The sequence below is a fragment of the Epinephelus moara genome, chromosome 16, assembly GCF_006386435.1.
Source record: "Epinephelus moara isolate mb chromosome 16, YSFRI_EMoa_1.0, whole genome shotgun sequence".
Lineage (NCBI taxonomy): Eukaryota > Metazoa > Chordata > Actinopteri > Perciformes > Serranidae > Epinephelus > Epinephelus moara.
This window is the reverse complement of record NC_065521.1, coordinates 9,954,919-9,972,706: the sequence shown is the minus strand read 5'-3', so window position 1 is coordinate 9,972,706 and position 17,788 is coordinate 9,954,919. Positions and strand designations below refer to the sequence as shown.

Sequence of the window (17,788 nt, the reverse complement as noted above, 5' to 3'; positions counted from 1 at the left end):
GCGTGTACCAGGCATAATGCAAGTCCTGAGTCTGAAATATGTCTGTCAGTGAGTCCTACTCCACCTATTTAGACTCCACCGTAGACACCGGCAGCATTTCTCTGACCACGTAGCGAGCCACAAGCTCTGTGGCTTCTTTCAGACTGATAGGTTTAACGTTATCTCTGTTATTAGAACCAAACGACAGCCGTTGCTGTTTCGGAGCTGAAGGACCAGCATTCTAAAAGTAACGGAAGTAACTGATGTCTTGTTTGAAACAACAGCCACACCTGTATTTTGTGTTTAGTGTAAACAGTACTTTAAATGTTAGCATGCTAACTTAAGATGGTAAATACTGTCATTGTAAGCATATTGGAATGCTGACGTTAGCATTTAGCTCAAAGCACTACTATTTAGATTCTAAATTTTAGTTAAAAGACAAAAAGTTAAAATATTGTATTATAAAGTCCATTATTCAATTACAAACAAAATCTACTTAAATTCTGTCACTTTGCAGATTCCATAAAATAAATGATGAACAAATGAAATAAAATACACTGAAACTATTCAGCAGTATATGACGTATAGAGATTTAACTCCAAGTAAATCGAAGTATATTGAGCTGATAATACATAAGTATTTTCACATAAGTATCAGTAATTTTGAATACAGCACATTTGTTTTGACATTGTTTTCTATAATTATTTTATCTTAATGCTATTAATAGTTGAACTTAAGCAAAAATATTTGCCTGAATGCCCAAAATCACTAGGCAGACTTAGAGCTGAATTACTACAGAAAATATTGAATATACTGTATAAAGGCTGTCAATACAGACAAACTCTACAGTAGTTATTTCTCCTGTAAACCATTTCAAAGGAGACACTGTGTTGTTCACAACATTTCTTGTCTTCGTATTCATCTTCTTCTCCTGATTCTTGGTTTTGGCATTAATCACCTCCTATAGCCTACCTAAGATTCACTAAACTGAGAGGAGATCTTCTTGTCCAATGATGTTCGACTCCTGTGGTGCTATCAGCTCTGGACCAATTGCTGAGCTGAAGAGTCAAGCTGAAACAGCAGTCTCGAGGTACCACTATGACTGATGTGCAGCTTTGTGGTTTGGCTATGACCTTATTAAAGTTCAACCACAAGATTCAAATATGTGTCACCGACCATGTAGCTTGTAGTATTTTCTGTATTTACTTAAGTTAAAATGAAAAAATAATATAACAATATACAGCTAAATATTTGTTTAGAAGGTTTGTATTGAATTTAGAGTTTAATGTTTATCTTCATTAGCCCATTTCTCTATATAATAACATATGTTGTGAATTTTGATCTACTGGGTGGATTAAGCATGAATGAGTGGCTGGAGGAGATGGACGGGATCGAGAAGGAAGAGAAAAAAAAAAGGAGACACGCTGAAATTAATGAAAGAGAGATTGAAGAGCTGAAAAGGGCAAGAAGTGGAGCTGGGACCGTTAAACAGACTCTGTGGTCAGTTCGCTGTTTTCAGACCTGGTGTGCCGAGAAGGAGGTGGCTATTGATTTTAAAACGGTCACCAAGATTGAGCTAAACCAGGTTCTCCGCCAGTTTTATGCCAATGTGATAAACGGGAAAGGTGAAGCTTACGGTTTCAGCAGTTCTGTTGGCCTTTGTGCGGGGCTTAACCGTCACATTAATGATCCGCCCATCAGTTGATCCTGGTGTCTGATGAACAATACCGAGTTCACCCCTAGCAACAACGTCTTCATTGGAGTAGTGAAGAAACTTCGCAGAGAAGGTCGCGACAAAACATCCCACCACCAAACGTTAACACAGGCCGACTTTCAGAAAATCAAGCTCTCTCGGGCACTGAATCCAAACACACCTGAGGGTCTTGTCAACAAAGTTTGGTTTGATGTGCAGCTGCATATGGGACGCAGAGCTAAGGAGGGCAACCGCCAAATGAAGCCTGACTCATTTATCATCCGACAGGACGAAAACGGTCAGAAATATGCAACGCTGTCATTTAATGAATGCACCAAAAACCACCAGGATGCCGGCGAACGAAACAAAGAGAGTCTGCAGGGATTTATGTTCGAGCAGCCAGGGAACCCACTGTGTCCTGTCGCTTCACTGGAGAAATATCTGTCACTGCTGCCACCCAATCCACCGGCCTTTTATCTCCATCCAAAGCGGAGAAACTACACCGACGATGTATGGTAAGTTAATATGTAACGTCTGTTTGTTTTGTTACAGTGTAGCTTAGTTACTTTGAAACGTTTAGGGGACTAATTTTTCTCTCTCCTAACGGTTAGGTATACTAGAGAGCCCATGGGGGTGAACTTTCTCGGCTCCATGTTGCCAAGGATCTGTAAAGCAGCAGGCACCGAGACCATCTACACCAACCACTGCCTGCAAAGCACCACTGTACAAAAATTCTCTGACGCTGGCTTAGAGGCGAGAGAAATCATGTCAATAACGGGGCATAAATGTGAATCCTCCCTGCAGTCATACTGGCGCCCAAACTACGATGAGAGATAATCCTGGAGCAACATCCTTGCTTCTGGCACAGCGCAATTAAAATGCACCTGTCCAGAGTCAGACACCCCCGTACTAGCAAAGAAGAGTGCTAACATAACACTACTTCAGCAATTGCACAATTAATGGAGATATCCAGATAAATGTAGCTAAATAGTCAACCCAGATAAATGTTATTAAGCTTTAAGCATGCTTTCCACTGTGTTTCTGTAGCTCCTGTGTATTTTTGCATCCGTCTGTTGCTTGGTGAGGAACTATTTCTTTGGCGGAAGAGTGAAAGAATGATTATTTCTCATTAATAAATTATTGCAGCTCTTATTAATGTGTGTTTTTTTATGAAACCCAGAGCAATTAGCCCCGTGAGGCCGTGGTTCGCGTTGTGCCTAACAACGCCCCTTAGCCGCCAGCAACCACGGCCTCACGGGGCTAATTGCTTAATGTTAAAGGGATGGAAAATATTTTTTGAAATGGGGTTGTATGGAGTACTTATCCATAGTCAGTGTATTACATACAGTTCATGTCAGTTGGCATGCCCCCTGCTGGACAAGCAGGCAGGATTCAGACTCTGAAGCTAAGCAATGTACTGCTGTCAAGAGGTCAACAACAAAACCTATTTTAATCACCCAAAATCAGTATCAATCTAAGTGTATACTATATTGAGAGCATTATCACTGCTTTACCTAAATGTCAGACATTTCCAACAGGAAAATTAAGCCGTTATATGACTCTCCTCAAAGCCAGACTTCTTTGAGAAAAACAAGAGCTAGTGATCTGCCCCTGCCTTGATCAGTTAGTTTGTTTGTGTCATTGTGTGACTTTGGCTTTAAAAGGGTTTGTTCGGATTCACCAAAGTCACACAATGACACAAACTCACTAACTAATCGAAGCAGAGGTAGACAAACAGCTACTGTGCTCAGCGAGCTAAAATTACCGTTTTTGTCAGTCGAGACTGGTGGTTTTGACGAGAGCAGAGATGGGGAACTGAGGCAGTTAAGGCGCTTAAGAACAGGCTGTGATGGAAAGGTAAAGCGGTAAAATTACTCTCAATATAGCATACCCTTAAACTGATAGTGAGTTATTTAAATGGAACTTTTATTAGTTAGCTAAAAGACATTTTGTGGTTAATCTTATCCACAGCAGTACATTGCTTAGCTTCTGTGTCAGACTCCTACCTGTTTCTGCAAACCGGGGGTGTGCTGATTGACATTTACTGTGGGTACTACACTGACTAATGGATAAATACCTCATACAACCTCACTTCAAAAAATCCAGACTATCCCTTTAAGTTTTAAGTTTCAAGTTCTACTTTGTCATGCTCACACCAATTACAAAGAAGCCGTCAGATCGACAATGTCTGGTGCCACCATGACACATGAGAGACCCTCTCTGTCTTGATGATACTGATATTGTAGAGCACCACATGCTAATGTTATCTCGCAAGTCTGCTAAGAAGACACCCTTAAGCCACATATACAATTAAAGCAGGACTTGATGAACCCAAAGGTCATATCAACCCTGACCCTTCATTTTATGAGGGCCACATTAAACTGCCTCTGTGGTGGTGTCTCTGTGTCAAGATACAGGCTCAACAGGAATCTGGAACATGCATCACTGATGACTCTCAGGAAATACAGGAGTCTGGACAGAGCCTGGCCATCTTGCATGATACTTGTGATCATCGCCCATTAAGAGTACAGCAAGAGTCGCATGGATCAGTGATGCAGCTACTAAAATCCAGTAACAACCCTTGCTACATTTAAGAGTACTGCCTGTGGTGGAAATGCAAGGCAGATCTACTGTCAAGGTACATGTCAGTGAGGGTTACATAGTGTTTGGTGGAAATGCTGTATGTTCAAAGCATGACTGATCCAGAGTGTGTCTGTATGTTGCGCATGCACTATTTTCTGTCAAAAATTGGCTGGTGTTAGCTTGACAATGAGGTCTGAGTGAGCAGGAAGCAATTTGAGCGGAGCAGAGTGAAATCTGACTTGAGTGTGGAGCAAAATTGAGCGAAGTGGCTTGAGCGGGGGAACAAAGGGAACAAACAGCTCACATACAATCCAAGGCTGAGAAGTGAAGCCAATGCTGAAGTGCCAAAAACTGCAGTTCCTCGAATAGCCACTTGAGGCTGGCTCCAAAACAGGGTAATTCCCCATAGACCCCATATTAAAATGCCCAACTTTACAGCAGCAATAAACATGTTTACAGCCTGGTACAAAAAACATTCATGATAACTGGACAGGAGGTGAAATGTTTTGATAACTCCCCCATGTACATTTCATTAAGGCACAGAGTTACAAATGTTTAAGGGCGGGGCTGCTTGAATGACAGGCTTTCTGCGTGGCATCACCACAGTCTCTGAGTCAGATCCACCCATGGCTCCTCTACAGCTCCAACCTAATATCCTAATATGGTCTCTTCTGGGTCCAATAAACCAAGATGGTGAACTTGAGGCTTCAGAGTGGCAGTCTAGTAGCTTTGTCCATTATTTAAACAGTCTATGGCTCTAACATACACAACCAGGGGATGGGGTGCCAGTGGCTCAGTTCAAAGGGGCTTGGCTTAGAAACCGGAGGGTTGCCAGTTCATGTCACCTGACAGACCAAGTATAGAGCGTGGACTGGTAGCTGAAGAGGTGCCAGTTTGTCTCCTGGGCACTGCCGAGGTTCCCTTGAGCATGGCACTAACCCCCCAACTGCTTGGTGCGCCTGTCCAAGGCAGCCCCCCCTGCTCTGACATCTCACTACTTAATACATGTATAGGTCCTGTTTGTGCATGTGTGTGTATTTCAGGCCTGTGTGTGTATGAAAACAGAGTGGGGACAAAAAGAAGAATTTCCCCTTGAGTAATAAAGTATATGAAAAAAAATTCAAAAGGAAAAGAAATAAAGGGCTGTCCACAGCTCAGCCCCAGCATAGGCGGCTCGCCCAGGTAGATAAAATCCGAATTCCAATTTTCACAGTGGGCTGGTAGCCAGCTGCAGCGCTGGGTCTGACCAGCAGCAGAACGTTTGCTGATCTGAGGGGGGTTTGGGTCCATCCGGGATCAGAATATGTATTTTGTGTTGCATCACTGGAATTATTTTGCTTATTCTTTTTTCTTTTCTTTTCTTTTCTTTTTTTACAGCAGTTCTAAGCATTGGGGAATGTGAGACAAAGAATGTAAATAAAGATACTTCAAAGACAACAGAGATATATTGTAATGTTGCCTGCTGTTAGTGTTTTCAGGTCACTGTGCTGTGTGTGACAAGTTCAGGTAGAAGAGTTGACAGGCTGGTGTTTTGGTTGTAGTAGTGCAGTTTAGATGTGAGGTTAACTGTTGTGCTGAGCTGCATGTGGATAAACAGAACTGTTCTGAGAACCAGCACTTTCAACATATGACCACTAGAGTGTGATGTTACACTCACGTATCTGACTGGGTCCAATAATGATCTCAGAAAATGCGAGTGAAATGATTAATATTTTTCCAGTTTGTAGAGGTGACGTGAAATTCTGTTGTGGACTGTTTTTTTTTTTTAAAGAAAAAAAAGAAAGAAAAAATATCAGGCCATAAAACAACATCGGATGACTACCGCAGTGAGAGACACATGGGGTGTGGCTTTTACAGGAAGCTGAAACTGTCAGATCAATATAATGCCAAGTCACAGGCTGGCAGAGCAAAGCCAGAAAAGTGAACCATGGCGTCTGCTTCCTACTCTGAAGATCTGACTTGTCCTATTTGTCTGACTATCTTCACTGATCCAGTGAATCTTCCCTGCGGACACTCTTTCTGCAGAGGATGTATTACAGATGCTCTGAGTTCACAGCAGCAGTGTCCACAGTGTCGGACAGCTGTTCCAACAGAAATAAAAAGTCTTCCAACCAGCCATATTTTAAAAAGCCTCGCTGAAAAGGCAAAAGAAGCAGAGAAGATAAAGACAGAGCCTGCAAAGGAGAAAGCAGGGGTATGTTGGTGCTATTTATATGGCAGTCAGTGTTTATGTGGCCAGTTAAGCGATGCAGAAATTGATCATTTCGGGACTTTGCGCACATCATGTATATCCTTAGCCTAACAGCACACATTTTGTAGTCCCATGTAGCCTATGTGTCAGGCTTTAATCTCATACATTACACTTTGTGTGCCGCGGTCAGTTTTTACATCCAACTGTAAGCACAGCAGCGTCAAACTATCAGCCATCCTAAGTGCGTCATTATCTGTGGACGGTGTTTGATCAGGCCCAGATTTTTCATCAAAACAAATGTCGGTGTGGTTGAAAAAATAAAGTAGGCCATCTACTTCTTAAGTAGGCGGTTTATAAATGATCCTATATGGTGGCTTAAATAGACTGATTTTACATTTTGCGCACAAGACTGTATGTGCATTTTTTCGAACATAATGATAAAGTTTTTGTTTTTAATATAACTTTTAGAAAAAAATAAAATAAAAAGATTAAAAAAAACCTCTCCCACTCCAAACTCGCGAGAGTTTGAGTGAAGCGAGGCATCATGAATAACATGCATGTGTAAATCTGCAAGGCACCTCTTTTTCTTTGGAGACACACCTGTTGCTCCGTGATATGGACAGTGCAAACACCCTGACACAGACTATGTAGCCTACTGGAATTTACCAGCCTGTTGCTCAAGTGGCATGGTGGTCAAATTTCAAAGGTCACTCAAGAAAGCTTTGTGGGAATTTTGTCAAATTTGACACAAATATCCACGTGGGCTCAGGGGAGACATTTGGTCAGATACTGAATTGGTGACACTAATCTAAGGTGTCCATTTTGAAACTTTGCTGATTGAGATCTTCTGTGCTGTCGGGGGGAAGATGTGTGTGACGCATGCATGTTTTCACAGACGTGATATAAACTGTAAGAGAAGATTGACATGTTCACTGAGGCATACGACCACAAAGCTGTAATTCTAGTTTTACATTTGTAATGTATCATCATCTTTAAACTTTTGCATTTATTAATACATGTATGGTTTTTTTTTTTTTGGTTTTTTTTTGTTTTGGTTTTTTTACAGGTGTCTGAGTTGTGCCCTGAGCATGAAGAAAAGCTGAAACTCTTTTGTGTCACAGATCAGCAGTTGGCTTGTATCATATGCCGAGATGGGGAGAGACATGAAGGACACAAGTTTAAACCAATCAAAGAAGCAGCTGCATTCCTAAGACAGGAGCTGGAGAAGGGGATGGAGAACCTTTGTGGTGATATCCCTGCTATGGAGAGCTTAGCCAACACACAGAGGCAAGAAATAAGAAAAACCAAAGCAAAGTCTGAGCAGCTGATGACCCAAATCCACAGACAGTTTGAGGAGATGCACCAGTTTCTGAGAAAGAGAGAAGATGAGATAAAGAATGAGCTGAAATTCAAAGAGCAAGATGATGTTGAGAAAATGAGCAAGAGCTTGAAGGTTATAGAAACAGCATTGTCTGAGCGCATAGAGGTGGAGGCAAAGGTAACATCAGTTCTGAAAATTGAAGACTCAGAGAGACTCTTAAAGAGCTGGACTGAAGGGAACAGCAGGGTGACTGCAGAAGATTTAATCAAGCCCAAAGCAAATGATCTCCAAGTGGTGGATAGCTCTCTCTCTCTGGGGCCTTATGAAAGCCACCTGCAGTTCTTTATGTGGAAGGAGATGCTTCAGGTGATCCAGCCCCGAGCAGAGCTGCTCTCACTCAAAAGCAACAGTGCAGATATAGCTGTGTCTGAAGATGGGCGGAGTTTGTTTTGTACACCCAAAAGCAACCAAGCTTCATTAGGTTCCTTCTCTACTTTTGGCTCAGCCACAAGCCAAGCCAGAGCCTTTGCTTTTGCTGATTTCTATGGAACACCCAAAACCCCTGATTATCCTTCCTTCTCTGGATTAGGCCAAACCACATCCCCTGCTTTTGGCTCCACCACAGGATTTGGCCAAACCATGACCCCTCCTTCTTTTGACAACAACTGTGTCATCCACACAAATCCCGAGTTCACTTCAGGGCAGCATTATTGGGAAGTAGAGGTTGGACACAGGGACTATTGGGAGCTGGGGATAAAAGATCATTTCCTGAAATATGATGGGCAACAATATTCCATCTGTAGTCCAAATATAGTCACAGAGCTAGGTTGTGAAGACAGACCACGAAAGATTGGGGTTTACCTAAACTGTGCATTGGAAAAGCTCTCCTTCTATGATGCAGACAACATGAAGCACATTCACACTATGAGCTCAAGCCTCATGTCCACGCCATTGTCAGCATATTTTAACATTAGAGTTACATCACCTGATCTTAACCCTCTGACAGTGTGCTGGTATTGAAGTCAAGATCAGTATCATAGCAAGTACCAGTTGTGTTTTAAGCTTTTTCCGGAGTAGAAAATATCCAGAAATTAGCATCTTCCAAGCTGGATATGAGAGGAGATAAACAGAGTGAAACATCAACAACAACTTCTACTTACGTGATCTTTTGCAGTGTATCAAGTATATGTGTAGGTCTGTCTTTCTATCATTTCTAGTATTGCTTCTGCATTATAGCCAAAATAAATGTTGGCATTGTGCATTTCTGCAAACCATGGATATGTAACATTTGTATGTTATTATATAGCAGACATATTGAAACTCAACGTTTTAACGTTCTAGCAATGCTGTGGTTAACGTGTGGTTATGTTTAGGCACAGAAGCATTTTGGTTATGATTAGTAAAAGATCTTGTTTTGAATTAAAGTACTTGCTTGGCACAACCGCTTCTAAAAGTACTTCTGGATATATTGACTCTTTACATAATTGCGTTTGACCCGAGTGCAAATATTTTTTCTCAGGCCCTTGCCTTGTCCCAAACACAAATACATGGACACACACCAGGGCATGTGAGCAGAGTGCATGCGAGCTGCAGCACTGGGTCTGACCAGAAGCAGATTGTTTGCTGACCTGATGGGGGTTTGGGGCAGTCTGGGATCAGAATATGTATTATTTTGTACTGCATTACTGGATTTCGTCTTCTTCCTCTTCTTTTTTCACAGCAGTGCTAAATATTGGGAAATGTGAGATTCCAATTGTGGATAAAAATGTGAATAAAAGATACTTCAAAGACAACAGAGATATACTGTGATGCTGCCTGCTGTTAGTGTTTTTAGGTCACTGTGCTGTGTGTGACAAGTGTCAGGAGACAGCTGCTGTCAGTGTTCAGGTAGGAGAGTTGATCCTGAGATCTGTATCAGGTGTTTTGGCTGTAGTACTGTAGTTTAGATGTGAGATTAACTGTTGTGCTGAGCTGCATGTGGATAAACAGAACTGTTCTGAGCTCAGCTTTGAGAAATGTGTCACCATCTAACCAGCAGTTTCAACATATGACCACTAGAGTGTGATGTTACACTCGCGTATATCTGACAGGGTCCAATAATGATCCCAGAAAATGGAAGAGAAGTGATTAATATTTTTCCAGTTTGTAGAGGTGACGTGAAATTCTGTTGGGGATTTTTAAAAAGTAATTATCAGGCCGTAAAACAACATGGAATGACTACCGCAGTGAGAGACACATGGGGTGTGGCTTTTACAGGAAACTGAAACTGTCAGATCAATATAATGCCAAGTCACAGGCTGGCAGAGCAAAGCCAGAAAAGTGAACCGCCAAGTCACAGGCTGGCAGAGCAAAGCCAGAAAAGTGAACCATGGCGTCTGCTTCCTACTCCGAAGATCTGACTTGTCCTATTTGTCTGACTATCTTCACTGATCCAGTGACTCTTCTGTGCGGACACTCTTTCTGCAGAGGATGTATTACAGTAGCTCTGAGTTCACAGGAACTGTGTCCACAGTGTCGGACAGCTGTTCCAACAGAAATAAAAAGTCTTCCAACCAGCCATATTTTAAAAAGCCTCGCTGAAAAGGCAAAAGAAGCAGAGAAGATAAAGACAGAGCCTGCGAAGGAGAAAGCAGAGGTATGTTAATGATATTTATAAGGCAATGTAGTCAGTGTTTATGTGGCCAGTTAAGCGATGCAGATGTTGATGATTTCGGGTTTTTTGCGCACATCATGTATATCCTGAATAGCACACACTTTGTAGTTCCACTTAGCCTAATCAGTCAGGCTTTAAGAGCTGTCGTTCGTCTTTTCGTGGTCAAACCAGCCGCACCAACATTTCAAGTGCGCCCGTATTACAGAATGTATGACAAATGCACGTAGTCCACACTGATACGGAGCGAGCAAACTTCCGGTTTTTAAAATAAAACGTCGGTTATTCAAAAGCAGTAAAAACAGACATGCCAATGTGATCCGAAGCTGATTTTCAGCTATTAGGCCACATAGTTTAGAAGCTATTGAACTAAAATGCTAATATTTTCTTATGAAAAGGCCTGATGCTTTCATACTAATTTCTGACAATGGATGACATTTTGCACCTCAAGACTACGTTGACTACTCACTGACTCAGTGGCTATGGTTAGGCCTACATGATGGCTTCTCATTCAGAATGAAATAAATCTGAATGAAATCATTCGGAATTAAAGTTTTTCCAGGTAGTTTACATGAGAAATATTCATTCTGAATGAGGGTTTACATGGGAGATAAGTTCAATCACCATTATTCGGGTCTGCACAAGGTTTGGGGCAGGGAAGGTTTCTGATTGGATAGGGGGCGGGGCGGATGTTACATGTTTACGAAAACACTGTAGTCGTCGCTCCGGATAACAAGATGCTTGATGATGCCATTCTTAGTGCCTTTTTCAATGCAAAAAAGGGAACTTTGAGGCTGAATTTCTCAAAAACGATACTGTAAATATGCTTGATACTGAGTGAGTGAACAGTCAGGATGGTCCTGAGGTCAAGTGTATCAAACTTTTTCTGAAATTATGGATCAAAGGGATTTTACAGAAGAGTAAATATTGCGCATAATGCCGTTTTTCAATGCAAAAAACTAACTTTAAAGCTTAATTTCTCTAAAATGATACATGCAAAATGTTTGATACTGAGTCAGTGAGTAGTCAACGTAGTCTTGAGGTGCAAAATGTCATCCATTGTCAGAAATTATTATGAAAGCATCAGGCCTTTTCATAAGAAAATATTAGCATTTTAGTTCAATAGCTTCTAGACTATGTGGCCTAATGGCTGAAAATCAGCTTCGGATCACAGTGGCATGTCTGTTTTTACTGCCTTCGAATAACCGACGTTTTATTTTGAAAACCGGAAGTTTGCTCGCTCCGTATCAGTGTGGACTACGTGCATTTGCCATACATTCTGTAATACGGGCGCACTTGAAATGTTGGTGCGGCTGGTTTGACCACGAAAAGACGAACGACGGCTCACTTGACCGCAGTGACATTACACTTTATGTGCCACGGTCAATTTTTACACTAAACTGTAAGTGCAGCGTCAGACTCACATCAGCCGTCTGAAGTGCGTTATTATTCATGGACGGTGTTTGATCAGGCCCAGATCATTCCTTCAAAACAAATGTCAATGTGGTTAAAAAAAAGAAGGCCCTATTAAGTAGTTAATAAGCCTACGTGATGGCGTAAATTGACTCACTTAATATTTTGTGCATTAGGTTGTACATGCAATTTTACCAACCAAGTGAAAAAATGTTGTTTGTTAATAAAGCCTAGCTATAGGAAAACTCTCCCACTCCAAACTCGCGAGAGTGTGTGAATTGACAGCAGGTTGAATAAGACACCACAAAGTGGGTCCATGTCATTGGTTCGACAGCCCATTGGTCCGACATCCCATTAGTCCGACGGTCTGCGGTGCTGAACGGCTCGCGGCGGGCGTATGGTGCACCGCAACCGGCTTGAGGCGGAGCAGGCTCACGGCTTATGTGTTTGTCACTTTCTTTTTCATTTTAACCCACACCATGATCTTTTCCTGACCCTAACCAAGTGGTTTTTGTGCCTAAACCTAACCAGACCTTAACCACAGGGCATCATGATGATTTCGGAACGGACTTCGGAACAATGGGTTTAATATGGTCGGAACAATGGGCTGTCGGACCAATGGGCAGTTCCCCCACAAAAGTAAAGGTGTAGGCTACTACCGATAGCCTACGTGTTTAACCTTTAGTATGTTTAGTCAGCAGCTGAGCTTGTTGCAGGCCAATCATATGGATTATACTTTTTTATCCTGCTTTAATGTCGTTTATCATTATTTGTTAACCTGTCAGTGGTTTATTCTAAACATTAATATGCATGGGCTGACCAAAGTATATCAGTTTACGACTCTTTAATGCTCCATATTGACAAACTTTTCAGCTATTTCTGGAATTCAGTTATGGCTGTTGGTTTTGGTGTGCCATCCTAAGATTTCCTGTGGCTCCATCGCCACCACTATGAAAAAATTCTGGGGGCGCCACTGATTTTATACATTTATTCATTCATTATCCGTAACCAGTGGCGGTTCTAGCCTAAATTATATCTTGAGCAACACCCCCCCTATGCTGCGCAGCACAGAACTGAACACAACACACTCATTTTGAGCGGAGCCTGTGTTGTGTTCAGGCGTTGTCACGTAAATAACAAATTCCAGCACCTGAATAGGCCATAGCATAACACAGCAGCATGTCAAGTGGGCCGAACCTGAGCAAAATTTTGATACTACTGCACGCCATTATCAACAGTTTACATAGAAATTATTTCTTCAGTAGAAAATATTGTTTTGGAAATTGTGTTAATTCAGTGGTTAATTATCAATTCATTACTTTTTAATGTTCTTTTCTTAAAATGCTGTCAAGACCACAAGTAAAGTTTTCCCAACCCCTATTAGCACTGGAGTGGAGACAGGAATCTCAGATTCAAATGTGTCAAAACCTGGTCAAAGAAAACTATCTGGATGGATACTGTATGTATCACTAGGGGCTTGCCTATCTCTGAAAATACTTATTAACATAAATAAATTAATAATACACTTGACAGAATAGAAAAACATATTTATGGCTTTTCAGAGGAAACATGATTTTGTCTTCAGAGCTCTGATGGAGGTCAGGACTTTGAGTAGTGGCAGCTACGTGACAAATGGTTTGACGGTAGCCGAAAAATTTGAAATCAGATGTGTATGATCAGATGAATTACTGTGAGATCCCGAACTGATTTTGTCACTGTGGTGGGGACAGTTGATGTTAATTATAGAATATAATCATGATTAATTAATGAAGTTATGCTGCTGTGCCACGTGTGTGATAAATACTTGCAGCCATCACGGAGCAACAGGTGTGTGCACACTGAAACTCAGGGGAAAGAATATATTATAGAATAAAATTGTATTGTATTCATCTGTAACATGTTTCATTACAGCCACTATTACTGCTTTGTATCAGCCTACATTCTTTTTACATTTGTAATACATCTTGTTTTAGTTGTTTTATTCATTAATGAAGTTTTTCTATTTTATTGTGTTGTATTTTTTTTACAGGTGTCTGAGTTGTGCCCTAAGCATGAAGAAAAGCTGAAACTCTTTTGTGTCACAGATCAGCAGTTGGCTTGTATCATATGCCGAGATGGGGAGAGACATGAAGGACACAAGTTTAAACCAATCAATGAAGCAGCTGCATCTCTGAGACAGGAGTTGGAGGGGGGGATTGAGAACCTTTTTGATGATATCCTAGCTATAGAGAGCTTAGCCAACACACAGAGGGGAGAAATAAGAAACACTAAAGCAAAGTCTGAGCAGCTGATGACCCAAATCAACAGACAGTTTGAGGAGATGCATCAGTTTCTGAGAAAGAGAGAAGATGAGATAAAAAATGAGCTGAAACACAAAGAGGAGGATGATGTTGAGAAAATGAGCAAGAGCTTATATATTATAGAAACAGCTTTGTTTGAGAGCAGAGAGCTGGTGGGAAAGGTGACATCAGTTCTGAAAATTGAGGACTCAGAGAGGCTCTTAAAGAGCTGGACTGAAGGGAACAGCAGGGTGACTGCAGAAGATTTAATCAAGCCCAAAGCAAATGATCTCCAAGTGGTGGATAGCTCTCTCTCTCTGGGGCCTTATGAAAGCCACCTGCAGTTCTTTATGTGGAAGGAGATGCTTCAGGTGATCGAGCCCCCAGCAGAGCTGCTCTCACTCAAAAGCAACAGTGCAGATATAGCTGTGTCTGAAGATGGAAGGAGTTTGTTTAGTACACTCAAAAGTAACAGTGCAGATATAGCTGTGTCAGAAGATGGACAGAGTTTGTTTTGTTCTCCCAGAAGCAACCAAGCTCCATCAGGCCAAACCACCATCCCTGTTTTTGGTCCCGCCAAAGGGTCAGGCCAAACCAGCACCCCTCTTTTTGGTCCCGCCAAAGGATCTGGCCAAACCACCAACCATCTTTTTGGTTCTGCCAAGAAATCAGGCCAAACCACCATACCTCTGTTTGGTTCCACCAAAGGATCAGGCCAAACCAGCACCCCTCTCTTTGGTCCTGCTAAAGGATCAGGCCAAACCAGCACCCCTCTTTTTGGTTCTGCCAAAGGATCAGGCCAAACCACCAACCATCTTTTTGGTTCTGCCAAAGAATCAGGCCAAACCACAAACCATCTTTTTGGTTCCCCCAAAGGATCAGGCCAAACCAGCACCCCTCTTTTTGGTTCTGCCAAAGAATCAGGCCAAACCAGCACCCATCTTTTTGGTTTCCCCAAAGGATCAGGCCAAACCACAAACCATCTTTTTGGTTTCCCCAAAGGATCAGGCCAAACCACCAGCCATCTTTTTGGTTCTGCCAAAGGATCAGGCCAAACCACAAACCATCTTTTTGGTTTCCCCAAAGGATCAGGCCAAACCACCAGCCATCTTTTTGGTTCTGCCAAAGGATCAGGCCAAACCACAAACCATCTTTTTGGTTCCCCCAAAGGATCAGGCCAAACCACAAACCATCTTTTTGGTTCTGCCAAAGGATCAGGCCAAACCACAAACCATGTTTTTGGTTCCCCCAAATGATCAGGCCAAACCACAAACCATCTTTTTGGTTCTGTCAAAGGATCAGGCCAAACCACAAACCATCTTTTTGGTTCTGTCAAAGGATCAGGCCAAACCAAAGCCTCTGGTAGTGTCTTCACAGGATTCAGCCAAACCATGGCCCCTTCTTCTTTTATAAATGGAGTCTCCACTCATAAAAATCCTGAGTAGTGTGAGGACTAGTCTCTCCGGTCCTCCTTATTTACAAACCATGCATTTAGTGTCAGTGAATTCACTTCAGGGCAGCATTATTGGGAAATAGAGGTTGGCCTCAGGGACTATTGGGAACTGGGGATAAAAGATAATTTCCTGAAATATGATGCGCAAAAATATTTCACCTGTAGTCCAAATGAAACCACAGATTCTGATTGTGATTCTGATTGTGATTCTGAAGAGCTAGTATTTACAGACTGACCTCGAAAGATTGGGATTTACTTAAATTGTGCATCCAAGAAGCTCTCCTTCTATGATGCAGACAACATGAAGCATATTCATACTGTGAGCTCAAGCCTCATATTCATGCCACTGTCAGCATATTTTAACATTGGAGTCACATCACCTGATCTTAACCCTCTAACAGTGTGCTGGTACTGAAGTCAAAATCAGTATCATTGAATACACAGCTGATACTTGCTATGGTAGCCAGCTTTTTCAGGAGCAAAAATTGTCCCTAAATTAGGAAATTTCCAAGTTCTATATTGCAGGAGATTAACAGCATGAATACATAAAAAAGACTTTGAATTATAACATCTTTTGCAGTGTAGGCCTGTCATATAATTTTAGAGGTCTGTCTTTCTATCATTTCTTGCATTGCTTATGTAGGCTACATTAAAGCCAGGATAAATGTTGGCAATGTACATTCCTGCACCACATATATGTGACATTTATATGTTATGTAGCAGATATGCTTTACATTTGTGTGTTTCAACTCTGTGGTTAACGTGGTTATGCTTCGGCTCAAAAAATACTTGGTTATGGTTACAAAAAGATCATGTTTTGACTTAAAATACAGCCAGTTTTGGTGCCACAATCACGACTGGAAATCCCACTATGTCCCACTAATAAGACCTAGTTTTGTTTGCCACTGATGCCTTAGTAAAAAGAACTGATATTGGTGGTACAAATACGACTGGAAATACCACCAATTTCTGGCAAAAAAACAACAGGTTGTGGTGGCACAATCATGTCTGGAACTGTCACAGATGCCTCACTAAAAAACACCAGCTCTTGGTAAAACAATCACAACTGGAAATGCAGCCAATGTCTCACCAAAAACCAACTTGTGTTGTAGTCACAATCATTGTGGGAGCTGCTGCTGATGTCTTGGTAAAAAAATAACTGATTTTGGTGGCACAATCATGCCCAGAAATGTTGCCAATGTCACACTAAATAATAACTGGTTTTGTTATTTGTTGGTCTTGGTATGATATGTAGGAAATGCACAAATGTAATGTAGCAGTGGTTTGGAGAAACGTATTATGCAAACATTTTCCCCTGGCAACTGGGCTTATTATTGAGCTTGTTGATATGGTGTGGAGTACCAGCTAAATGAATATGCATTTTGTTGACCTTGGCTATATAAGCTCTGGAAGATCTCATCAATTTTCAAAGAATAAAAAAATAATGTGACAAATATGTTTAATAAAATTGTATCTGCTCAATCGTGTTGAACATGTCCTTCCACACAGATACTGAGAACCATTGCCAGCAGCATCATTTTCCTAAACATGTATCTTGCTGTCAAATATTATTTCTATTTCAATCCTTGTTCCTGTGCTCCAGTTTCCTGTATCAAGTTTTTTAATGTTATTTTTTGGAATTTTTATTTCAGCATTTTCTTGTTAATGCTACTGTCTTGTTGATTCTCTGTGGATGCTAACAAGACTTTCTCAGGGACTAATATTGAATTTTGGAGGGTGATTTAGAGAGCATGAGCCAGAGGTGGGACCAAGTCATTGTTCTGCAAGTCACAAGTCTCAAGTCGTTGCACTTAAGTCCAGAGACAAGTTCCAAGTCAAGGTAGGCATGTCAAGTTGCAAGTCCTTAACTTTGAGTTTCAAGTCCTAATCAAGGACTATTTATTTGTTAAAGAAAGTTTGTTGGAAGTTGTTGCATTTGCAATTTCTGATCTGCACATTTTGCATACTGCAGTTCAGTTTTGTACTGTCTTTGTATAGAGACAAAATTATCCTTGGTGTTATTCTTTCCAACTAGCAGGTAACTTAATGTTAGTTCTTAATGTTTCTCTCCTGCAGCTTGATTGGATGCTGTCAGATTGGTTCAAATAAGAAATGAATTGATTGGTATTTTCAAGAAAAAAGGCTGAAGTCCATGTGAAGTCATGAGTCAATGGTTTTAAAGTCCCAAGTTGAGTTGTAAGTCTTTTGCAACTTTGATTCCTTTGA

The 17,788-nt window shown here is 41.3% G+C and overlaps 1 protein-coding gene across 1 annotated transcript; it reads left to right on the top strand.

The window, feature by feature from the left end:
- The first annotated feature begins 6,139 nt into the window (after window positions 1-6,139).
- On the top strand, window positions 6,140-17,044 carry LOC126402121 (uncharacterized). Its single transcript, XM_050063828.1, has 5 exons — window positions 6,140-6,449; window positions 7,513-8,780; window positions 9,625-9,654; window positions 10,132-10,402; window positions 13,860-17,044. The coding sequence occupies exons 1-5, from the start codon at window positions 6,183-6,185 to the stop codon at window positions 15,363-15,365; spliced, it is 3,342 nt and encodes a 1,113-aa protein (XP_049919785.1). The 5' UTR covers window positions 6,140-6,182; the 3' UTR covers window positions 15,366-17,044.
- The last annotated feature ends 744 nt before the right edge of the window (window positions 17,045-17,788 follow it).

Bases quoted from the DNA above. Each gene is read 5' to 3' on its own strand.
- LOC126402121 (XM_050063828.1), top strand. From the start codon at position 6,183: ATGGCGTCTGCTTCCTACTCTGAAGATCTGACTTGTCCTATTTGTCTG. The intron at 8,781-9,624 runs GTATTGAAGTCA...GTGTGTGACAAG, and splicing joins AACCCTCTGACAGTGTGCTG to TGTCAGGAGACAGCTGCTGT. The intron at 10,403-13,859 runs GTATGTTAATGA...TTTTTTTTACAG, and splicing joins CTGCGAAGGAGAAAGCAGAG to GTGTCTGAGTTGTGCCCTAA.